We start from the raw sequence: 26,649 nt of genomic DNA on the forward strand, positions 1-26,649 counted from the left end.
TCCAGTAAGAGATAATATAGGTTTGGTGAATAGCTGTCAGTTTTTATGATATAACTAGATGTGTGTGTATAAACATATATGATAATAAAATTTTTATTAAGTTTTAGTTTTTAATATCAAAATTATAATAGATCATGGGTAAAAGATACAGTCAAACAATTCAATTAGCAGATATAAAACAAAGTACTGTTTTAGACCCAGTAAAATTGGTTATCAGTTACATGATTAAAACTGAGTAATTCCAATAATGCAGTATCTTGCCTGATTTGCTTTTCACTGTCTATGGCTAAGAAGTGTCACGTTTCTCAGATATGTTCAGAACCCTAAGCCTCAGGCCCATAAATCATCCTAGATAATGTTAGGGTAACTGCTGAAATGGGCACTGTCACTCCTGAAGGATAAGACCACTATTCCCTGAAGAAAATCTATGACTTGTCTATTACATGCAGAAGGATTCAATAGATGATTGCCACCTGAGAAATGTCCAGGCCTTTTAAACTAAGGACTTTGTTCAATATGCATTGTGAAGGAAACTCAATCTTCCAGAGGTTCTCTATTATCTACTACCAGAGGTCTTCCAGCTCTGCTTGCTTTTCATTGATAGTAATGAAATCCTTATATAGTCTGTGTGGCTACTTTTTGGACCCAGAATGTACAGAGGGACACAATACTAACCTCTAAATGCATACAGTATTTCAACTGCATTATTATTATTATTAATCAGCTGTCTCATGCTCCAATTTATAGCTATCTATAAACATGCCTTATTTGTACTTTAGATTTTGAATCCTTGAATATTAGAAATTCAACCTGATCTTTATGAGGTTTACCATGTCTAGTCCAGAGCAGCTGTGTAATAAATGTTTGTTGAATGAAACATGAACAAATGCATGCAGAGTCCCCAAGATAGTTGGGATGGCAGATAATTGTTTTTATATACTAGACCTTCCAAATTAGGAGGTTAATTCTTAAAATGGCCAGTAGAGACAACTATTGGGTAAAAAATTCTTGATGTGCAACAAAATAATGCTCAGGAAATACCTTGTCCTGGTTTGGCTTTTTTTTTTTCCTTCTGCAAGAACTTCTGTTTTTTCAAGCTCATCAAACGTCCCTGCACATTTAACACATTCAACTATGTTTAGCAAATCTGCTTTTAGAGTATATTTTGAGTCATCAGCTGCTACATACTGCACATGGAGCAATCAACAAGAGTATTCTCCTGAGAAAAATGTGTTTTCAGTTATTGAGGATTTGCATTTTCTACTAACAGAGGCTCCATAACTGTGGCAATTCAATAAATTACACATGGTGAAAAGAATTAGCTGCTTGTCAGTCATACTGCTAAATGTTTTCTTGCCTTTGGAAGAGTGCTAGAAACACTATAATTAGCAGGTTTTCAAAGCTGAAATGGGGATCTTATAATAATTAACACTGAGGTTAGTGAGAGTCAAATGTTTTAATCCATAAGCACTGAAGTGGTTTGAGTCCCAAAACATTACCAAACACATTTTTTTTTCCAGAACTGATTAAAATACTTAAGACTACAAAGTATACAAAAGTTGGTCCGTTCCTTTTCTCTTTTTTAAATAAAATTAATTAATTTATTTTTTTAAATTTATTTTATTTTTGGCTACGTTGGGTCTTCGTTGCTGCTCACGGGCTTTTCTGTGGTTGTGGTGAGTGGGGGCTACTCTTCGGTGCAGTGTGCAGGCTTCTCATTGTGGTGGCTTCTCTTGTTGCAGAGCACAGTCTCTAGGCACATGAGCTTCAGTAGTTGTGGCATGCAGGCTCAGTAGTTATGCCTCGCAGGCTCTAGAGCACAGGCTCAGTAGTTGCGGTGCACGGGCTTAGGTGCTCCGCAGCCTATGGGATCTTCCTGGACCAGGGCTTGAACACATGTCCCCTGCATTGGCAGGCGGATTCTTAACCACTGAGCCACCAGGGAAGCCCTGGTCCATTCTTATGTTTTGCATTCTTTTGTGTGGGAACGAAGGTTGTCCAAAGGAATTGGTTAAGATTAATGTGACAGCACATCTTTCAGAACAATCAGATTTTAGAAATCAAATCTCACTGTAGCCATGTATTTAAGTACTACTTTTTCAAAGGCTTTGTGTGCAGGGCTCAGGTTGAAGCAGGACAGAAGTCATTGCTTTTATCTAACTGAAGACAAGCTGCAGTGAATGCAGCATCCACTGCAATCTGATTCTCAGGCAATTTTGCTGCTTACTCTCTCACCACCAATATACTCTCCTTCCCTCACCTACTCCCTCCTTCTGACTTCCGGCCAGGACCAAGCAAGTAATGAGCGAAGATAGTCAGGAAAGGGCAATGGGGGATCAGGAAATTATGATACAAGCATTCTACTTCTTTTATTGAAAACATCTGATTTTAGTATTTCTTCTGTTCCCTTATGTGTTATAGATCTCATTATGGAGCTCTCTACATGATAGCCTTAATTAGTACAGCTTAAAGAGTTGGATTCCTGTGTGTGCTTAGAATCATCAGTATTGAGTGTCAGGAAACTTGCCCCCAGTCTAAGCCGTGACTCCCACATATTGCTTTTCAGGTTCTTATCCAGACACCTTTCTTTCTTTTCTTGATGTCTTTAACTGAAATGTAGGTTTGTGACCAGTTAATGCTTTGTTTTTCTGAATACACGAAGCTGTGGTTATATGTTGAATAACATCTAATTGGAAAACTCGGCTCCAATTTTTCAAAAGGACAATTTAGTTTATCTCCCATGAACAGGAAGTTTTTAAAACAATAGTATCAGAGTATTACGTTCAAAAGAATCTTAAAATTTATGTAGTCCAACTTCTTCATTTTACCAGATAAGGAAAATGAGCACCAGGCAGAGATTAAGTGATTGTTGAAAATCATACAGTTGGTTAGTGGCCAGGCTATGACTAAACCCAGTTCTTCTACCTTCTAGTTCACTGTTTTCATTAGTTTTGCTTTCCAGTAGACTACAACAAAATTTTTAAAAATAAGATTTGAACCACAATCTAATTTTAAGTAAGTGTTGTGGCAGGCCCAAAGCTGAGGACAGATTTAAGTATAAACTTTAAATGCACAGTGTACTTGAAAAAAAATTAACTTCGTGTCCTCAAAGGAGATTACCCTGTCATGAAGTGAAAGTGCAGCTATCATTATGTGTACCTCAAGGCTGAGGCAGGATACTCTTTGTAGGAAACCAAATATTTCCTGCTGTGTGCGTTTTGGGAGAAGAAATTTGAAGAAATCTTACATGGAAGGGGGCCAATAGCACTTATTCATCTAACATCTCGCCTCCTTTAGTGAATATGTGTACTCTAAGCATTTACCAAATGGTATATTTGTTGATGTTTTTGATGGCAGGGCTTTCTTCTTTTTTAAAATCTTTTTTCTCTTTTAAAGTTCAGATCTCCAGTATAGGCCATTTTCTTGATGTTTATTTGTTTGGGTTTCTGTTTTGCTCATTTACATCTTTCAAGTCTACATGTCCCTTGTTTCCTTTAAGGTGACCCTGATCTCCTTGAGGAGCCTCTGGGAGCTCATCTTCTCCAACACACAGGTTAGCCTACGGAGTCCTTAACAGCTCCTATCTCCAGCCAGATCTTTACCCATCACCAGTAGGAATATCCTCTCAGATGTCTAATTGACACTTGATATTTAAGTATTTAAGTTCAAAATTGAAATTTTGTTTGCATTCTTTCTCCATATAAGCACCCTCTTCTCAATTTCTATGTAATTATCAATGCAACTGCTATTCTTCTATGTTTCCCTCCTTACAAACTTGGAGCTGGCTGCTCCCTTTTATTAATCCCCAATATCATTCTGTCTCCAGGTCTTATGAATAATTTATTTTTCCATGTCTTAGAGACTGACTCTTGCTTTTCTTTTTCTAGAGCACCTACAATAACTCAGACCCTCACCATCTCACTCATGACTTCTGTAACAGCCTCCTAATGAACTGAAGATTTCAATTTATTCCAACAAAACCTGTATAAGTTGATCAAAGTGATTGTGCCTAACTGTTGTAAATGAATTGAATTAATAATTATTGATAACCTACTATGTGCCAGGCATACCTTACCTCAATTAATCTTAAACACTACCATATGAAGTAGGTGTGGTTTTTTGTTATTGTTAGCATCAGTATTAGCAAATTTGGATTGAAGACTTATTACGTGCAAGACCCTTCCTGTGTAAGTACTTTATTCTTATAATACTATTACGAGTAGGTATTATTATCAGCTCCATTTTGCAGGTGAGATTGAAGCATACAGGAATTAAATAACCTATCCAAGGCCATACAGCTTGCCAGTAAGAGAGCCAGGATTTGTTCCTAGGCAGTCTGACTACAGAGCCCAGGCTGAAAGCCATCACAGTCTTAGAACCTCAGTATGATAGATAAGGAGTCTGAGGCCGGAAGAATATTTCAGTCCATCACCTTTCCCCTCAAGTTTCTTATGTTTGTCATCTTTCCTCCTACTCTCAGCAGATAATCTTAGCCCTTAAATGTTGATATTTTTCAACACTCTATCCCTGGTCCTCTTCTCTGTTAATGCTAAACCATTGGCTCTTTACCTTTTTGTCAGGGACTCCTTTGAGGATTTGATAAAATTTTGGACTTTCTTTCCAGAAAAATGCACATAGATACACAAGCATTCAGCCGCAGGGGCTGTAGGACTCCCTTAAAGCCCACACATGGGCCCCAGGCTAGGAATTCATGCTCTTACACATTGAAACAAGTTCTAGAGAGATTAAATATTTAAAAGTAAAATATACAACAAACAAAAAATTATAGTAAATATGGGAGAATTTGTTTCACACATTCACAGGCTGGGGAAGGCCTTTCTAAGTGTGCCACCAAATCAAAAAGCCACAAAGAAAAAGAATGACAGATTTGACTTTATACAAACTTTAACATTCTCTAAGAGTTTTCTCTAGCAGTAAAATGCGATAACTGTATGAAACTCTATAACTGTGTTAATTAAGGAGAGCACTGTTTGCAAAGTAGAAAATCTCTGTGTAACATGAAATGCCCTCTTACCTCCCGTGACAATCACATTTGCTTTTCTACTGTAACAAAAAGTGTTTGCTCCTCTTGGCATGGAAAACTCTCTGACAGGCCTGCAAAACACAAATTAGATATAAAGCTTGTATATTTTTCCTTATAAAGCTAATTCCAACTTATAAATAGATTGTGTTCAAGAGGCTCACTTCTAAGTTGTTATGAATCCATTTACCCACAGAAAATATTATAAGCAAAGATTAAATTCTTACTGACCCACAGAATCTACTTACTCCATAATATGATATTAATGCAGCATTTGCATTGTTTCTGTTTAAAAAGAAATCCTTTCCTCCACCCTGGAGTTGCGGTTGTGCTGATGTTAAGGCTGGGCAGAGATATATCACGTCTTAAGCCAGAAAGTATATTGCTCAGCTAAATGAGTGTAGTACAGAATGGCAGGAATGTATTTGGATACTTCCCCCTCACTCACTACCCGCATCCAACTTGCTGTCAAGTCTTGTTGATTTTACCTCCTAAATAGACATGAAATCTGACCACTTCTTCCCATTTCCGCCACAATGTCTTGGTTCAACTCTCCATCCCCTCTCACTGGAACTACTGCAATAAACTGCTAATCTCTCAGCTTCTACTATTTTCCATTCTCTTTCCCCAATCACACTCCAAATCATGTTGTCAAGTTGCAGCCAAAGTGATCTTTCTAAAACATGAGTTGGATCACATCACTTTTCTCCAGTGGACTCCTGATACTCTAAGAAACACCAGGTTCCTTCACCTGGCCCACCAGGCCCATATGGTGCTGGATGGTCCTTGTCACCTTTTCAGGCTCACTCCATGCCCTCCTCTTCCCCTGGATCCAGCCATGTGGTCTCTTTAGCTTCCTTTCTGGCCTCACTGAACTCTCTTTCTCCTCAAGAGCTTCTGCACAGGCCAAAGATTTTCTTTCCCCGGATCCTAGCCACACTAACAGACACCCTCCTGTAAGTGTCAGCTTAAATACCACTTTCTCAGAAAGGCCTTTCCTGGACTCCACCCTCCTGCCCCCACCAAATAAATAAAGTCTTTTGTGTTATTTTCTAGTCTAGTACCATGTTATTTTCCCTTAGGCATAAAGCACCTGACCTTAGTCTCCTCTTGCCTTGTATGTTTCCTTTTCTTTTCTTTTTTCATAAATAAAATGGTAATATATACTATTCTGTTCCTTGGTTTTTTCACTTAATAATATATCTTGACGATCTTTCCAAATCAGTAGGTAAAAAACTTTCTCATTCTTTTTTCTAATTGTCATAGAGTATTCCTTTGTAAGACTAAATCATCCCTTAATTTCTGAGGGACATCAAGCTGTCTCAAATTTTTTGTGATTACAAATAATACTGCAACTTTCTTATAAAAGTGCCATGTCATATGTATGTATTTCTAAAAGACAAGTTCTTAGAAGTGGTATTGCAAGTCAAGGGGTACATGTATTTGTAATTTTAAATTATATTGCAGTTTCTTTTTAATTCTTTTTGCCCACTAGACTACACTTCTTCAAATGTGGCTCTTTACAAAAACTGGGCCTCATAAAGCATAACTTCTATGTAGCTTATATTTTGGGGTTATCTTTGAGATAATAAACCTAAGGGGCAATACCCAGAAGCATCTTGGATTGCAATTATCACCCTAAACTTCAGGTGAGAATAAATTTTCATTATAAGGGCCCAACGTGGATTTAGGTTATAAAAGAAATGGATGTGAATTAAACACAAGCTGTAGATTTCTCAGAACACAATCACAAAGTCAATGAGAGAGCATGTAAATGAAGTCTGAATTGCAGTCTTTGGGAAGATGCAGATATAAGATTTGGCTGAAACAACTTTGTTTAATGTCAGAAAAATTATGAAGAAAAAATTTGCTCAACTAAATTCAGGAATTTACATAAGAGGCTCTTACTGGGAACCATGGATCATGTGTAGTTTTTCCAATTATGTTACTTTTTATTCTTCCTTAAACCTAAGGTAAAGAGTATTCCTTAGAACCCTACATCCAACTTCATCAACCTCTTAACTTAGAGGTTAACTTCATTAACCTCTTTACTTAGGTCAGGAATTCTCATGACCTTAGAGCAGTGGTTCCTAAACTTGGAATCGGAATCACTTTGGATGCTAAAATATAAATTCCTGATCCTATCCCTAACTTAGTAAATCGGAATCTTCAAGGGGTTCAGAAATTCATATTAAATTTTTTTCCAAAATGTTTTCTCACATATATGCCTATAACATTTACTTGTAAATTATATACATATATTACACAATTAATATAGTATGTATATTATAAACAAACAGCAATAAGAATGTGATAAAAATGTCAAAGAAAGGGAATTTCTAGAATTTTCTACCCACTTTCTGATTGCTCATCTTGCATTCCCTCTGGGGTATATGCACCCTGCTTTTGAGTTGGTTCCTGATAGTTTCAAGAAAGAATATGAGAGCTCTTTCTGATTTTTTTTTTTAACAGGAGCCCCAGTAGGAGGAGGTAGTGGGAAGGGCAGACTTCTGTAGGGACCTGCCATAAAATGGATGGAGCTTGACAGGGCAAACTGGTGAAGTGGACTTAGAATGCACCCAGGGTTGAGGTCAGGAGGCCTAGATTTTGGTCACATTCTGTTGCTAAATATATGACATTAGAAGCGTCACTTAATTTTGCTGAACTACAATTTCCCCACTTATGAGACCAAGGATTTGGATATAGCTTAAATAGCTTCTACTACTTAAAATCTTTGATTTTATGCTTTCTGTGTGGATGTGGCTGGGTAGGAGTCCAGCAGGCCACTGCATAGCTTATGTAGGTGGTGGCCAGCACTATGCAGCACACAACCTGCATAACCGTTACCAGTGGCCCCTGGATTGGGACAGGGGAAAGTACATGAACAAAGACTCCAATGACTCATTGTACTTTCTAATCAGTAGTGTAGCTCCCCCCGTGTGGGGGAAGAAGTGAAATTAGAGCAGCTAGAGGGTTGTGGGAGAAATAGATCTGAATTTATGGATTCATTGAAGGTTGTTGACTATAGAATTTCCATATTGGAAATGTTCGGGATAGTATGTTTGAAAATTGTTCCTGTCTTACCTAAGATTATTAAAACATTAGATTTCTGTATTAAATAATGTCTGCAGTTGGCAAAGGAGTTGGGGAGAGGGCATAGTGAGCTAAAAGTATACTCTGAAAGGGAAGTAATCAAGAGAGAGAAATTCCCCAATGACAACAAGGCCTGTGAAAGAATTTTGGGGGGCACTCAGTAGGGCCTCAACAAAATTTACTGAGTACAAACTGAATGTCCAGCACTGGCCTAGAGGAAATATCAGTGAACTGTGATAGCAGAGGTGAGAGTGTTCATTAGTTAAGATGTGTACAGGAGCCAGGCAGGTAAACTATATGAGCGAAGTGGGCTGGCTAGGAAACTACAGGGAGTGCACGGAGAGTGCGTGTCCTGTGGAAAGTGGGAGCCAAGGCCCAGAGTCAGTTAACAAAACCAAATAAATGACTGTAAATGCTACCAAACAAAACGCCATTTGCAGGTTGCATTTAGCTCGTGAGACTACCAGTTTGCAACCTCTGAATGAGACAGCTCCTATATTTTCAAAAACATACACGATGATAAAATAGCAGTAGTTTAGACAAAATTTCCAATTTTGATAAGTGAGAATGATCATTTAGAGGAGAAAAAAATAGCTCTTTTTGTTTTAAAGTTCAAAAGTAAAACAAAGTATCAGTTGTTAAGTCCTAAGTGGGAAGTTTACTAAATAAACAGGAATAGATTATACTACTTCTATGTAAAAAGATACCTCTAAGATATTTTAAAAGATTTTTTCTTCCAAAAAAATTATATCTAGTTTATAGTAGTAATTTTTCTGACTAGCTAATGCAAAGGTAAACTGTAGTCCTAATTTATTCAAATTACTTATTTACAGTTCATGAAAAGCAGCCCTAATTCAGTAACATAAATCTCAAGTCAGAATTTAGAATTTTGAAAATGTTTAAACTTTCCAGATAAGAAGTAGTTTCTACTTATCTCTGGTGACTTATTTACACTTTTGCCAATGACATGTTTTTCTGGTTGACTGAATGAACTGAACTTGATTAGGTATAAACTGGGAAGTCATTATTTTCTTCTACCCTTGTCTCCAAACACAGTCTCTTAGTCTTCTTGGACCAGTTTCCATTAGAAAGGGAAATTCCTGCTAAACCACTGACTGTGGCCCACAGGAAATTCACACAGGCTAGTCATGCAGGACAGTGTCAACCTGAATGCAGCCCCACCCTATTGTCTTGGGTCCCTCCTGCCAGGTAGGAATGTGTGCATTAGGCACAGCAGGGGCAGAGCTGAGGGCCCACAGTAATTTTGGGGGCCCACAGAAATGTTCTAATTGTTCTTAAAATCAAAGGAAAAAATTTAAGTTTAGGGTCAAGAGAAGTGTTTTAATTTTTTCTCATATCAGAAAAACTAAAATTTTTAGAGCCTAAAACATTAAAAAAGTTGAAGTCTTTAAAATTATATCAAAAATAACATGCAATATTGAGAGCGTTATGGTGGGAGGGACACATGAAGGCAAAAGTGCTCAGGGCCGCATGTCATAATATGGTCCAGCCTGCAGCCTTCAGAATTCCCCATGGGGAAGCAAGTAGTGGTCATAATGTGCATATGTCACCTGTCAAACTTGCCTAAGGTGAGCCTGTGTCCTTTGGGGCCTCAGCAAGTAGCCCCTGGGGAGCCAGATGTATTTCCCTGCTTTTTTGGCTCTCCTGGAGCTCTCCTCCAGCGGTCTGAGGTGCGGAAAACTCTCTACCACCTCCACTCTCACCCTGGGGATGGCAGACCAAATGCCTCAGCATTGCCCATAGTTCCACAGCTAGGTAACTGCATCCTCCTTTTCAACTATTTTAGAATTGCTTGTTGTTTCTTCATTGTTGTGGGTGACTGATAAGAGTCATGGGACTGGTCTGACTACCTTCTAATAATTCTGTGAGGATGGTTTAGTATATCTTTCTTTAAATGGAACTTTAGCTGAAATTCTAAGATAGCAGGAAAAGAAACATTTAATGCCCTGTTAGTTGATTATGGATCTATCAAACATTTTTACATCAATGTCTCAGCATGTAAAATGGGGATCATACATACTTCACATTAAAATTTTTTTGTTTTTTTAAAATACCTGCCCATTAGATAAAATTAATCTATTTTCCTGGCCCACATAATTAAATGGACCAGAAATGGATGAACTGTGTCTTTCAACAAAGCCAGTTGCAACTAATTCATATAATTGATTCAAAAAAATTCAAAATTCATATAATTGATTCAAAAAAATTCAAAATTGATTCAAAAAAAATCAAAATTCAAAAAAATTCATATAATTGATGTCAACTGGGAAAAAACTTAAAAGATGAGCTGCTTTTCACAGATATTTTATATACATATTCAACTGCATAGTTTTAAACAGGTTGCTTTCTTATTCTGTAACTAGGTGTAATTTACTCTAACTGGTACATACCAGAGTGTTCTCTGAGAAAGTTATGATAATATTAACTAGTATTTCCACAGCATTTTACATCTGAAGAATGAAGAGAGTTTTCACTCAACATCTTACAGTGCAGTGAGATATCTGGTTTGGTGTTTGGACTTGAGCTCAGGTCCTCCACACCATGGTCCCTCCTCAGGGATGGGGTGGTAGGCCAGGAGTTGGGGGGGACCACCCTCTTGTCTAGGATGCCTTAGGGGGACCCACCTCTAAACAGTGACCACACCAAGATAGCACTAGACTCATAGTCTTATGTACAATGTTGGCCCATATTGTCCATTCCATAACAAAATAAAATGTAGATACCATGCGCCTTTGAACACAGAAGGCTCCCAATAAGTATGTTTGAATACCCTTCAGGGAAAAATACCACTGGTTGACAGTACTGTACCAGTTTTCAGAGTCACACAGAATAGAAATATATTGATTCTGGGAAGTTCCCTCTGAAATTTTCCCTGAGATAATAGTACTTTTGAAGGAGAAACATTTTCTAATAATTTCTTCAAAATGAAAAAAAAAAAAATCCAAACACTATACTATCAAAAGACCTTGCCTGAATCATAGCATACTTCACCTTAGTTTCCTTGCTAATGTTACACAAATTTGTGAGCTCTGATCTGGAGAGGGAAGCAGGGTAATCAGATGGAACGTTACATAATTAGGGTTATTCACTGAATGTAATACGATGCTCAGACAGGAAAGCATTCCGGGGGATCATGTAATTGCTAAAGGTGAAGGGCCATTGAGCAAGCTTGTATCCTCTCTTATCTTCCCTTGGGGTGGGGGTAGATGGGAGGAATGCAGGGGACAAAGAAGAAGTCATTTTTATTTCCTCCTTAATGATGTAAGGCAGGAAATTTGCGTGCCTCAGGTAAAGGTATTTTTTTTAGATAGCGGTCCTCACTCTGGGTTACTGCCTGTGATTAATCCATATTGTACCCATTCCCAAAGAACAAGAGAAGGTGCAATAGAAAACTTCAGATCAGAGTATGGTAAACTTTTTCTTTAAGGATCCGGATAATAAATATTTTACACTTTCCTATTTACTCTCTGCCACTGTAGCACAAAAACAGCTGTAAATAACACGTAAACAAGTGAGCATGGCTGTGTTCCCATATAACTTCATAAGCAATGAAATTTGAATTTCATATAATTTTCATGGGTCATGAAATATTACTCTTCTTTGATTTTTTCAACGATTTAAAAATGTAAAACTTATTCTTAGTTTGCAGATGCTACAAAAGCAGATGGCCCGCTGAACATGGGACATGCCATTTTCTGACCCTTACTATAGAAGTGGGAACACAAAGCACAAACCAGTACAGGTCTACAGTAACTCCACCTGATCTCAGTATTAAAATTCATTGTCTGATGTATTTCAGTATCTTTATTAAGGAAACAAAAAGGGGAACTTTTACATTTATTGAGCACTAACTATATATACCATGCATTAAGCTAGGCACTTTACCTGAGTAAATTAGGTTAATTTTTACATACCTTATAACACTACGAGGTAGGTATATTCATTCCCATTTAAAGATGGAAAAACTGAGACTAAGTAGAGCTAATGGTAACGTGTTCAATGGTCACAAAGCCTTGAGTGCCAGACAGAAACCAGTTCTGACTGGCTCCATAGCAACCCTACTGAGAACCACTACATACTTTCTAATATTACAATCTGCCTCCAAGCTGGGTAACTAATAAAGAGTAATGCTAAGTAGTTAATTGCTCATCTCTTGGAATTGCCAAGCTATTAAAGGGTTAATGGTTCAACTTATGTCTTGCAATAGGCCAATATTCTTTACATGGCAATATTAATAGCATATGTTCATTTTCCTGCTGGTACATTTGTGAAATTACCATACAAAATTATGACCAGAATGATAATCATTTCTTAAATGGAAAATTTTTTTTGAGAGGAGTTTTTTCCTGCCTTTCTGGGAGCTGTACTGGCTTCCATTTTAACAACTGGCCAATTATGAATTAGTATAAATGCAGTTTCATCTGTCTCAGCTTAAGACTTATCATAAGAAATTGCAGAGATAAGAATATGATGAATCTAGGGATGGAGTGGACTTGACTCTCTATTGAAATGACTCTTCAATGGCACTGACAGTTCTGGAAAACATGATTACACTGTATCACTTGAGAAATCTCTTTAGCTTCTAGATTTAGGAGAGTGACCCAAGGAAGTAGATGAAAAGTCAGCCAGAATTTGACAGAATAGATCAATGATCATTATTTGCTGAGTTTGTATATTTTTGTCTCACAGTTTCCTGACCCTCTTGGGCCAAATTCCAGGAGATATGGTGAATACTAGGAAGCTTGGAATTGAGCTTAAAGACAAACTCCTGCCTATTGCAAAATAGATGCTCTTCAGACCTAAGACCAGAAAGTACTGGCAAGTATGAAAAAGAAAACCTTCTAGATAATTTAAGTGTTTACAGCTACAAAGTACCAAATCTACAGAACACTGTAGAGAGGAGGAATTTAAATTCCCTACAATAATATTACATAAATAAAAAATACATACTAACATTCATTTTGAACAAAACATATAAATAAAAAGATTTATTAAACCCAAAGAATGGTTGCATCTCTGTGTGTGTGTGTGTGTCTGTTTGCACATAAGTAAAAATGGAATGGGATACAAGGATAAAAAGAAAAATGGAGCTGAAGGAATCAGGCTCCCTGACTTCAGACTATACTACAAAGCTACAGTAATCAAGACAGTATGATACTGGCACAAAAAGAGAACTATAGATCAATGGAACAGAATAGAAAGCCCAGAGATAAACCCATGCATATATGGTCACCTTATTTTTGATAAAGGAGGCAAGAATATACAATGGAGAAAAGATAGCCTCTTCAATAAGTAGTGCTGGGAAAACTGGACAGCTACATATAAAAGAATGAAATTAGAACACTCCCTAACACCATACACAAAAATAAACTCAAAATGGATTAAACACCTAAATGTAAGGCCAGACACTATCAAACTCTTAGAGGAAAACATAGGCAGAACACTCTATGACGTAAATCACAGCAAGATCCTTTTTGACCCACCTCCTAGAGAAATGGAAATAAAAACAAAAAGAAACAAATAGGACCTAATGAAACTTAAAAGCTTTTGCACAGCAAAGGAAACTGTAACCAAGATGGAAAGACAACCCACAGAATGGGAGAAAATATTTGCAAATGAAGCAACTGACAAAGGATTAATCTCCAAAATTTACAAGCAGCTCATGCAGCTCAATATCAAAAAAACAAACAACCCAATCCAAAAATGGGCAGAAGACCTAAATAGACATTTCTCCAAAGAAGATATACAGATTGCCAACAAACACATGAACAAAGGCTCAACATCATTAATCATTAGAGAAATGTAAACCGAAACTACAATGAGGTATCACCTCACACCAGTCAGAATGGCCATCATCAAAAAATCTAGAAACAATAAATGCTGGAGAGGGTGTGGAGAAAAGGGAACACTCTTGCACTGTTGGTGGGAGTGTAAATTGATACAGCCACTATGGAGAACAGTATGGAGGTTCCTTAAAATACTAAAAATACAACTACCATACGACCCAGCAATCCCACTAGTGGGCATATACTCTGAGAAAACCGTAATTCAAAAAGAGTCATGTATCACAATGTTTGTTGCAGCTCTATTTACAATAGCCAGGACATGGAAGCAATCTAAGTGTCCATCAACAGATGAATGGATAAAGAAGATGTGGCACGTATGTACAATGGAATATTACTCAGCCATGAAAAGAAACGAAACTGAGTTATTTGTAGTGAGGTAGATGGACCTAGAGTTTGTCATACAGAGTGAAGTAAGTCAGAAAGAGAAAAACAAATACCGTATGCTAACACATATATATGGAATCAAAAAAAAAATGGTCATGAAGAACCTAGGGGCAGGACGGGAATAAAGACCTACTAGAGAATGGACTTGAAGACACAGGGAGGGGGAAGGGTAAGCTGGGACAAAGTGAGAGATTGGCATAGACATATATACACTACCAAATGTAAAACCAGTAGCTAGTGGGAAGCAGCCACATAGCACAGGGAGATAGCTTGGTGCTTTGTGACCACCAAGAAGGGTGGGATAGGGAGGGTGGGAGGGAGGGAGACACAAGAGGGAAGAGTTATGGGGATACATATGTATAGCTGATTCGCCTTGTTATAAAGCAGAAACTAACACACCATTGTAAAGCAATTATACTCCAGTAAAGATGTTAATAAATAAATAAAAAGGAATAAGAGTGTGACTAACTCAATTCTGCTCTTGAGGATACGTCACTGGAAAAAAAAAGGGAATTATATCTTCCTAGAATCATGTCAGTTGAAGGGCATGTTTTTGCTGACAAAAAGAAGGTACCTATTAACATTTCATTAAGACCTAATACAAGCATTCACCACCTGATTGACAGATCCTAATACTTGGAAAAGGGAATATTGGCCCATACAAATTGTTCCCAAAGGAAAACTTGTGCCTTTTCTTTCTTGCAGTGTTAGAGTATTTATTATTATCATAGATTTTGGCAGCATGCGGAAATCAGTGTTCTTTAAAAATCCAGTCTCCACAAAAGACCTTAAATATCTATAAGCAAATAATAATACTTTCAGTTGTTAAGGGGTTTTAGTTTTCAAAGCACCTTCACCCATTTCAGCTTATTTGAGTAGCACAAAAATCCCATGAGCTAAGAAAGTTAGTATTATTCCTATTTATAAATGAGGTTATTGAGGTTCAAATAAGTTTAAAAAACATGCTCAAGACTCTTGGACAATGAATAAGAGGCAGGCGTGATCTAGAATTCCCTTGCAAATGTATTCCTTTATTTATATTCTCTCGTAGTGAAAAGCACAGCCACATATATAGTTCCCCCAAACTGAGCCTGGTGTCTGCTGCTCTAATGCTTTTCTTCTAGATCTTTGGATGATTTGCTCTTCACCTCACTCAGATCTCTGATCACATGTTATCTCCTCAGAGCAGTCTCTCGTGACCATCCTGTCAAGATTACTGCCTCCCATCACTCTTTATCCCATAATGCTCCTTCATCTCCATCACCTACTCACCTAAGTCTGTATTATTCATTTGATTATTTGCTCTCCCACTAGAATATGACTCCAGGAGAGGAGAGAGTTAGTCTTTTTTGTATACCATTATATCACTTCTTGGAACAGTTTTTGATCTATAATAGGCATACATTAAATATTGTTGAGAATGAAAAAATGAACCTTAGATTCCTCTCTTTCCTTTATTTCTCTCATCCAGTAGGTCACCAGTTCTTGTAAATTATACGAGAATCTGTTCTCTTTCCATCCTTACTTTCACTGGTTCAGTTCAAACCCCCATCATTTCTTTTCTAAACTATTGCCATATCTTCCCAATTGGTCTCCTCTTTTCAACTTGCCTTTCCCCAATCCATTCCCCACTTTGTTGCTAGGGTAATCTGTCAAAAACACGAATTTTATCACTTTTCTTTCTAAAGTATTCAATGGCTTCCTGTAGCCGTCAGGTTAAAATTCCAACTTTTTATCATGGTATGCAGGTCTCTTCATGTTTTGCTTATCCAGTCTCATCTTTCCCAACTCTTTCCCTCTGTTCCGATCATATTGAACCACTTACAGTTTCTAGAATTCACCATCTTCTTCTTCACTTCTGTGCCTTTATAAATGTCATTTCTTTAATGTGACTATTTATCAACTCTACTCTCCTGCAACTGCTTTACTTGGCTAACTCTTACCAGTTCTTCAAAACTCAGTATGCATGACATTCCTTTTCAGGAAGCTTACCTCAATTTTTATCCACACCCCCATCCTACCTTAAGATGCTCTGAGAACTCTCTTCTGCTCCCATACAACTCTCTTAAATCGATATCATAACACTTATCACCCTCTCTGGGAATCTATTTCCTTTCTCCCTCATTAGACATGAGAGCAAAGACCTAGTCTTATGCATCTTTAAATTTCCAACATGTAATACAGTGCTTTAAACAAAGTAACTAACCAATAAGTATTTGCTAAAAAAAAAAAAAAAAAAAGTGAATATTCAGCCTCCTGCTCTAGAGCTTCTTCTGGAGTCATCTATGTAGTTTTGTTCAAATTATAGGACTATCAGAAAGAGATTGTTGAATACAAAAAAACTCAACAAGCTTAGTGTCTTGGAAAGACACATCCTTAAACATAATTAAAATGCAATAAGTACAAAGACTGAAGCATGAAAAGGGTACCTAACGCAGCTGGGGAAGAGGTTGCTGGGAGAGGTCAGGAAAATTTCCTAGAGTTGGTATCACTTGATCCTTAAAGGATTTACGGGGTCAGTTATATCTCAAAAAACTGGAAACAATTTTAAAAATAAAAAACTTCCCTCTTCTCAAAAAAAGAAAAAAATCCCACAGGATTATGGAGGTTGAGGTAGAAGAACTAAGAGGAAGAGTGGAGAGAGTATTTCAGGCACTGAACATGTACAAAGTCCCAACATGCAGTATCCAGGGATCAGCAAGAAGTTCAGAGTAACAGGATAACAGGAACCTAAGAACAAGGTAGTAAAGAGCAGTGAAGTGGATGAAGTGGAGAGGTTAACAGGAACCAGATAATGGGAGTGCTGTGGCAGGTGATGGAGAAATGTGAAGGACATTGAGATGGTTGGATATCATCCTTACAAGAATAGTTTGGGAGAGTATTGGGACAAGAGGGTAGTTGGAGAGAAGAGCCTAGGACAATAGAGATACAGAATATAAAATAAATTCAACAAGAAGTTTTAAGGCAATATAGACAAATTGGTGACTGACGATTTTTAGGGGTTGAGGGAAAAAGGAGTCATGTGGGGTTGCTAAATTTCTGCCTAGATGATTTGATGCATCATGGTGCCACCAAGAAAAATTTTAAATTCTATAAAGGGCATAGATTAAAAAGTGGGGGAAGTGAAGTGAAATTTAAGGGGCTATGAGATATCCAGGTGGACATAGTGAGTAGGTATACGTAAGTCCAACATTCAAGATAGCTTGGGTTTTCATTAGTATACAGGTATTAATATGTTGGAGAAGAGGAACATAACCCAAGAATTGAGTAGAAAGTGACAATTAAGGTTGGCTAAGGACAAAACTCTGGAGAATACCACCGCAAAAAGAGCAGACACAAAAAGAGGAATCACAAGGGAAAAGGTCAGACAGTAAGATACCGGGAGAAAACTCTGGCTTCCCAAAAGCCAAGAGAATAGAGTTTTAGGATGGGTGAGATCAGAAATGCTGAATGCTCCAAGTTTAATTTCCTTTGGTCTGACAATGTAGACATCATTGGCCAATTTGAGAGTCTTTTCCGTAGAGTAGTAGCCGGGAGGCTATATGAGAGAGGATTTTAGAGGGAATGAGTAATGTCAAGATAGTGGGGATAGTGAATGTAGAGTACTCTTTCCAGAAGAGGTGTAGTATGATAGATCAAAGGACACTAAAGGTCAAGAAAAGCGTTATTCAGATCACAAGAGACTTGAGCATTTTAAGTTGAAAATGAGAGAGTGGGAGAAACTGAGGTAGCAAGATCCTGGAGAAGAAGTTAAGTGCAGGGTCACCAACGGAAGGTGTGTTACCAACCTCTGAAACAAAAAGAAAAGACTTAAGGCTGGGTGTGGATATAGAAAATTCTGAAAAGATCTGGGGTGTTGGGGAATTACTCCTGAGGCCACAGGGTTTTTTTTGTTTTGTTTTTTGTTTTGATCATATGGAAGGACAGGACATCGGTGGAGGGTGAAAGGAGTTGAAGTTTGGAATAGTCACTGAGAGGAATAAGAGGGGGTTAATCAAAGGTATGTAAAAGGATTGGGAGACTGGGCTAAGGGCTCTGCTGAGCAAAAGGGTTGGGATTTTGCTGATCGATATGTTGGACAGATAGGAGTATAAATCAAGGAAGAATGCTGGTGAGATACAAACTCAGATGATTAACTTGGGATCCAGTCAGGTAGGAAGGGAAGAAAGTCAAGGAAAGGGCTGATAAAATTCAATCTACTGAGAGATAAAGGTATCAGAGACCTCAGCAACATCACTGAGTCGGTATAGTGCGAGTTGGAGTGTTCAAAAGCTGATATGGTGAGACGTGGAGGTCTGAGAGAAGGATACTGGAACGTAGCGCCTGTCAATATTGTGCAGATCAATTTTTGATTTCTATTTTGTAATATTAGATTGACAATAGGCAACTAAACATACCAATGTAAAGACAGTCTTTAAGAAGGAAAAAAAAGCCACTTCATTCATCCAAAAGCCACCTAGGCACGTGTTTGCTTTAAACTTTCTTGTGTAATGAAATCACTGGCAAGTTACTTTACATAGTCTCCTATATAAGACTTCTGGTTCTTATCTCTATGGGCTTGCTGGAGGACCATTATTTAGCACTTCCCTTTCTGAACTCCTATTATGTCTATAATCCTAAACCAGTCAACTGACCTTTAACTTGCTCTTCTTTGCAATGCAAATTATCCTAAGTAGTAGTGTGCTGATAAACGTTTAACATTCATTGAGCTGGGGACAGGAAAGTAGAGATGGTAGTGTGCCATTGCTTTACAACATTTGCTGTTTTCCATGGTACAAATATTTCTCTCATGGCTGATTTCAAACCAGCAAAGGGACATCTCTTAACGTGGAGTTAGGAAAAGATACAGAGTTGCACACCATTATATAGCACTGTGTTCTTCAGGACATAAAACCCTCAAGAACATAGGTAATAGTAAAATGTAGTAAATATATAAGAAGTAATGAGTTTTGAGTATTTACTGCCTTTGCTTTCAATATAATTGATTTGTGAGCTTATTTTAATCATGGCAGAGTTTAACAATAAGTTGGCCAAATTCCAGACATGAGCTGGCTGCACCATACTGCTGATTTTATGTCTATATTTCTTGTCTTCCCACTTACATTTTAAGCATTTTAAGACAGGGGCCACGACTTAAACATATTTGTATTGTCCACAGTTCTTAACACATTCTGACTTAGTAAATATTTGTTGAATAATTGATACAGTTCTGGATTAAAGGCTGAACTACATTACCTTATACAGCTTTCTGGTTGCCATATAAACTGTTAGAATTACCCTGGTAAGTGTACTGGTAGTATTTGTTCTGTGGAAATCATGGTTGTAGGTTTGTATATCTTGCAAATAAAAATCCTTTCTCTGGATGTTGAAGCAGAATATATTTTTTCTATACCACCACGAGGACATATTATATTTGTATATGTTTTCACAATGTTTCTTTATGATTATGAATGTATCATGAATTGCCAACATAGTATAAAATCAAATTGGAAATAAGGTGGCATCTAGTTCTTAATTAAATGTTTCAGAAATGTATTCCTTTAAAATGCCAGAGTATAATCACTAGCTAGTTAATTATGTCACAAAAACATAGAAATGATATTTGTGGTGTCAGATGTGGTGTCAAGAAATGAAATTGTTTTTAAGGTACTGAAGAAAGTTTTTAAATCATCTCTCACTGTAATATGTTTTACACCAAGATAAACATTTTCACCTTTTTCTACGTAAGGGGAAATATGTGTTTTTCCTGAAGACTACAGCTTCCAGGAAAACTTAAGGTAGTCAGTCATCTGACTGACTGTGATATTCTCATCTTTCATTAAATTTCTGTTATTCCATTGCTTAAATTAAAAGCCTTGGAATTTAAAGAAATTCTAGCTCTGTATATGCAAAGCCTATCTTTTGTTTTCCATTTTTTTGTGAATTTCACTAAAACTTCAAGAGGACCTAGGAGGTATCTATCACTTGTGTTTTGTTAGGGGGTCATATTTGTCTCTCTACCATTTTTCCCAGAACTTTTTAAAGTTGTACCCTAAATGCAAAGAGAAAAAGAAAGCAAGACTCTGTCTCATTTCAACTCACTGATTCTTTAAACAGAAAAACAAATTCAGAAGAAAATGATTACAATTGAGAAAGTATGTTTTAAGAATGGAATTGAATCACTAGGTAAGGGTTTTGCAGTTTTAAGTTTTTACCCATAGTGTTTTGTTGTATTTTATCCCATTTTTTCAGTTTTGACATATAATCGTAAGATGTTGAAACTGTATAACATGAGTTGATATATATACACATTGTGAAAGGATGCCCCTGAGTTAATCAACACATTCATCATCTCACATGTTTATTTATTTTTTTTTTTGGTGTGAACATTTACATTCTACTTTCTTAGCAAATTTCAATTATACAATACAGTGTTAACTATAGTCACTACGTTTTACATTAGATCCTCAGACATTTTATAGGTTTTATAAAAACCTATATGAAAGTTTACCAAACTTTTATGAACCTTTCCCTATGGAAAGGGAACCCTTTCCCTGGTGATGACTGTTCTACACTTTGTTTCTATGAGTTCTACTTTTTTTTGGTTTTCACATATAAGTGATACCATGCAGTATTTGTCTTTCTCTGTCTGGTTTATTTCACTTAGCATAATGCCCTCCAGTTTCATCCTTAAAACAAAGTTTAAAGAAGATCTTTCGCTTCTTGTTGCAGCAAATCAGATTCTAATTTGTGGCTCAGTGCATTTTTTAATAGACAATTTTTTAAAAGCAGTTTTATGTTCACAGAAAAATTGAGTGGAAATTACAGAGATTTTCCGTATGCTCCTGCCCTCCCACACATGCATAGCTTCCCCCATTATCTACATCTCTCACCAGAGTGGTACAATTGTTAGAATTGATGAACCTACACATTGACACATAATAATCGCACAAAGTCCACAGTTTACATTAGGGTTCACTCTTGGTGCTGTACATTCTGTGGGTTTGGACAAATGTATAATGACATGTGTCCACCATTATAGTATCATACAGAGTATTTTCAAGGCCCTAAAAATCCTCTGTGCCCTGCCTATTCAACCCTCCCTCCCCCTGCATCCCAGCAATCACTGATTTTTAATTGCCTATCCACAGTTTTGCCTTTTCCAGAACGTCATATAGTTAGAACCATGCAGTATGTACCTTTTCAGATTGGCTTCTTTTACTTTGTAATATGCATTTAAGGTTCCTCCATGTCTTTTCATGGATAGCTTATTTCTTTTTAGTACTTTTAGTGCTTTTTAGTGCTGGATCATATGGCAAGTATGTTTAGTTTTGTGAGAAACCGCCAAACTGTCTTCCAAGGTGGCTGTACCTACTTTGCATTCCCTCCAGCACTGAATGAGAGTTCCTATTGTTCCACATTCTTGTCAGCATTTGAGGTTGTCAGCGTTTTGGATTTTGGACATTCTAGTAGGTGTGTAATGATATCTCATTGTGATTTTAGTTTCCACTTCTCTAATGATGTAGAATGTGAAACATCTTTTCATATACTTATTGCCATCTGTATACCTTCTTTGGTGATGTGTCTGCTCATATCTTTTGCCCATTTTTTTAATCAGGTTGTTTGTTTTAGTGTTGAGTTTTAAGAGTTGTTTGTATATTTCCGATGACTGCCCTTTATCAGATATGTGTTTTGCAAATATTTTCTCCTAGTCTATGGCTTGTCTTTTTGTTCTCTTGACAGTGTCTTTTTCAGAGCAGAGTTTTTAATTTGAACGAAGTCCAGTTTATCAATGATTTCTCTCATGGAGTGGTATCTTAAAAGTCATTGCCAAACCCAATATCATATTTTCTTCCAGTTTTACAGCTTTGTATTTTATCTTTGGGTCTATGATCCATTTTGAGTTGTTTTCCTGTAACTGGTATAATGTCTGTGTCTAGATTGAGAGTTTTTATCAGGAATGGGTGCTGGATTTTGTCAAGTGCTTTTTCTGCATCTGTTGATGTGATCATGTGATTTCCTTCTTCTTTAGCCTTCCCTAAAGGAAGGACCCCAAGTTCCCTAAAGCAAGGACCCTAAAGCTTCCCTTTAGCTCCCTTGTGCCAACTTGGGGTCCTTGCTGCCATCACCAGCCCCAGGCATCCACTAATCTACTTTCTATTTCTATAAACTTTTCTTTTCTGGGCATTTCCAACAAATGGGATTATTCAATATGCAGTGTTTTGTGTCTGGCTTCTGTCACTTAGCATAATGTTTTTGAGGTTTATCCATGCTGTAGAATGTATCTCTCTTAAAAAAATATAACAGCTGTTTTATAGTTACTATATATTCGTATACCCTTGCTATATATCAGTATAACTATTAATAAATATTTAACTAGGTAGAAAATAAGACTACACACTATTCAAACTCATCTGTCTATAAGAAAGCCATTTAGTGTATTTATTACACATGGAATATGATGGTTGTTCTACAGATACTCACAGGCTATTGTCTAGTCAATTGACCTGTAAGAATGATTTTTAAAGTATAAAGTTTTACCAATAGAACACTATTTGGAAAATATAGCTACACCAATATTGATTTACTTTAATAGAATATAGCAATAAAAAACAAAGGAGCAAAACTGCTTCTAGGAGGACATATCATGTTCAGATTTGCATGAGTAACTTCAACTTCCTCCTGAAAATCTAATTAATCTTGTTGAACAAATGGAATACTTAACATCTGAGATGTCTAAAAACCAGTTTAAAAGCTCCAAGGCTGCCATGGGTTTCAGGAAAACACCTGAAAGTCACAGAATGTTTATGCATATAAACAATTGTACTTACAAATTATCCTCAAGTCTCTTCAAGGATTCCAAAACTAATGAATGAACACTGTCTGCAGAGCAGGATCCAAAGCAATTTAGGGCTGAAATGTATCTAATTTTCATAACCCAGTCATTATGTAGCTTCCTTTTAACACTGAGAATTACAAGAAAAAAAGGGGGTTATGTTAGACTCACAAACACATCATGTTGAGTTTCTCTTTGGTATTTCACTTTTACTTTAACCAAATCGCAGCTCTGAGCTGTGGTAAAGCCTACATGTGTAACACTATCCTATGCATTATACTTTCAATTGTTTAACTATATGATCGTCATCATATTTTAAATGAAAAAATAAAAGTTTATCATCAGATTTTGAGCTATAGATTCAGAATTAGAGGAATAATCTAGAAGAAACCCAATCCAATATTGACATGATCATCCTTACCCTACTGAAAAAATTCTGATCATGCAAATGGAGGACTGTGTTTTATATTGTTTTTTATCTTGTATGAGTCAATTCATTTTCATATTTCCCATGAATACATTCAAAACTGAAGAACTAGGAAGTTTCTAACCCAGATCACTGGTAAAGCTGAGGCTAGGACAGCCTTCAAAGTCTTTGTCAAAGGCTTGCTCATCAGTACACAGGACATTTGAGGGAGAGGTTTAGCACTAGAGGCCAAAACTGCCATAAAATTCTTCTTGTCTTAACCTGGAAGAAGCCATCTTCATGGTATTTTATTTACTCATATTTTATAGTGTATTTGTTTCCTCGTCCACAAACACTTATTGAGCACTTATTGTATCCCAGGTACCAAGGACATAAAGATGATTAAGGTAAAATCCTTATCACCAAGTTCCTTAGATTGTAGTTGAGAAATAGACATATTTATAACTCAAGGCAGGAAAGTTTGACAATATTGGATTAAACAGAGTGGGAGTCGGGGGAGATTTCTTTTTTCCATGCCAGATTGTGTTAAATTTTGAACTCTGGATACTGGCTAGTTCTTTCTTTAATTTCTACAATGTTTTGCTTCAACACTCGGCTTATATATATATACACACTTTAGTCTCAAATAATTTGTCATGTATATAATGATCAGCTGCATGATTAAATCATCTACAAAAGAACCAGTATGAATTAGCATTCATTTAACTGTACTCACATTCTTCAAATTCCCCCAATCTCATTTCTAATATATCTGTCTAATGGAAGCAGAGATGGAAAACAGGCCATGGAATTTTCTGACATGTGATGCACATCTCAGTAAAGAGAAGATTCATGTCTCAGCATCTATTCTAAGAGCCTATCATAATTGGAATAAAGTGCTTGATAGTAAATAGAGCAGCACATCACATACTGGGAAACTCCCACATCAGAGTTTAATACTTTGGTGGAACTAAGTAATACTGCTAATATATGAAGGATGGAAAATGGAGCCAGATAAACATTGTGTCATTCTTAGGGTTTCAGCAATGGGCTAGTCTTAATTCCGTTGTAGCAATAGATGTAATGAGCTTTGAATTACATATTCTATCTCTGGAATAAAATATTTGCTATATTAATAACAAAATATAATCCTGTATTTTTCAAAGTTTTTTTCTTATTCTAAAAGGAAAATTTTGTTTGTACAAAATTTAGGAAGTAGAAAACCATAGAGAAGAAAAGAAAAATCACTTCTCTGAAGTTCCAAAGAGAATCATCATTAACATTTTGGGATATTTACATTCAATATTTTTCTTTCTAAGTAGAAATACGCAGACATACAAATGGACACATATACATACTGACACGTATACATAAATAAAACTGGATTCAATGTACATAAAAAAATAAGAAGTTTTTTACTTAATATTATATTATGAACATTTTCCATATTATTAAATATCTTTCAAAATATAATTTAATGGAGATGTATGGCATTCTCTAATATGGTTATACTATGATTTACTGAATGCCCTTAATGCCTTAAATATTTTTTAGGACTCTGACAAAAAATGAAATTTACATATAAATGTATTACACATGTATGGACATATTTATAAAATATGTAATTATATTTGTAGAATTTATATTATATCACACATTTATATAATACCTGAATTATTTATTTAAATGATTAATTATTTAAGTTAATCATTCCCCTATTGTTGGACACTAGATATTTTATTATTAGAAATAATGCTGTGATAATCATACTTATATTTTTAAACACATGGAGATCACAGGTCTCAATGTATAAATGTTTATTAAGACACCTGATGCATCTGCCCAAATTGCTTTCCAGAAGGGATTCAACTCGTACTTCCACCACCAGCAGTATGCGAGAATGCCCATCTCACAACATCATACTCATTTTTAATCTGTTCTAATTTTATGTGAGAAGTTGTATATGATTATAAGTTGTACTTCTTTGATTAATAAAAAGGTTGTATTTAGTATAAAACTTGTATTTCTGCTAATAAAAGTAATATATGCCTTACTCTAAAAACTTCAAAAACACTACAATTATAAAGCAGACAATAGAAATCACCCATAACCTCATCAGTTGGAAACTGTTCTTAGCATTCTTGCCTGATGATCAGTTTGAAATGTTTATTGACTGCTGTGTGGGCATGTGGGTGAATTAACTGTTCATCGTCTTTGTCAGTTTTTATCTTGAGAAATTATTGTTTTTTAATTGAATTCTAAAACCTATTAAAGATTATTAACCAACTGTCTGTCATATTTGTTATATATATTTATCCCAGTTTGTTATTTACTTTCAAATGTTATCTTTTGATGTGTATAGTCAAATCTATCAAACTTTTTCTTTGAATTCTGTATCCATTGCTTTTATGTTTAGAATTGTCTTCCATATTTAAGTACTAGTAAACAGCCATGTATGTCTTTTATATTTTATTCATGATTTAATTTTTCACTGAATTCATTCAAGTACCTATAGATTTTCATTGTCAGTAGCACTTAAAATAGGAATTTCAGTTGCTAATTTTCCTGTCTGTCTTCCCTATTATACCAGAAGTTCCTTGAGGTAAAAAACATTTCTTTTTCAGCTTTGTATTTAAAATCTCTACCATGGGGTCTGGCATATTATTTTCACTACATAAATACTTGAACAATGTCTATATTAAAACAATTGGATTATTCCCGTAATACCCTTACCTTTTAAAGTTCTTTGAGTCTAACACCTGATATTGTAATTTTTTTTTGGATTTTGCCTGCTTGAGTCCAAAGTCATCACTATTTACTGTGAATTTGTTCACAAAACCACCGTCGTCCCCCAAGAGGATGTCATCTTGGCAGAGCTGGTCAGGCAGAGACACTACACACACACAGAGGAGGCAATGATCCATAGGTTTTATGACAAAATAGTTTTCCTAGAAACAGAAGAACACTTTTAATAAGTTATCGTGTTGCTCTAAATATCTAAATATTAAATTTAAATATTGCTCTTATTATTTGATAAGATTTT

At 36.2% G+C, this 26,649-nt stretch overlaps 1 protein-coding gene across 1 annotated transcript in view; it reads right to left on the bottom strand.

Moving 5' to 3' along the window:
- WDR64 (WD repeat domain 64) overlaps positions 1-26,649 on the bottom strand; it is a 152,920-nt gene that overhangs the window by 90,745 nt on the left and 35,526 nt on the right. Inside the window, exons 6-8 of the mRNA XM_027122460.1 lie at positions 26,340-26,554; positions 23,196-23,330; positions 5,036-5,115 (exon numbers count right to left, since the gene is read on the bottom strand). Of these exons, the coding sequence (XP_026978261.1) occupies positions 5,036-5,115; positions 23,196-23,330; positions 26,340-26,554 (430 nt within the window). The remainder of the gene's footprint in view (positions 1-5,035; positions 5,116-23,195; positions 23,331-26,339; positions 26,555-26,649) is intronic.

The sequence above is a fragment of the Aethalodelphis obliquidens genome, unplaced genomic scaffold (genome assembly GCF_003676395.1).
Source record: "Aethalodelphis obliquidens isolate GAN/ISIS:26980383/991018 unplaced genomic scaffold, ASM367639v1 scaffold24, whole genome shotgun sequence".
In the NCBI taxonomy this organism is placed as follows: Eukaryota; Metazoa; Chordata; class Mammalia; order Artiodactyla; family Delphinidae; genus Aethalodelphis; species Aethalodelphis obliquidens.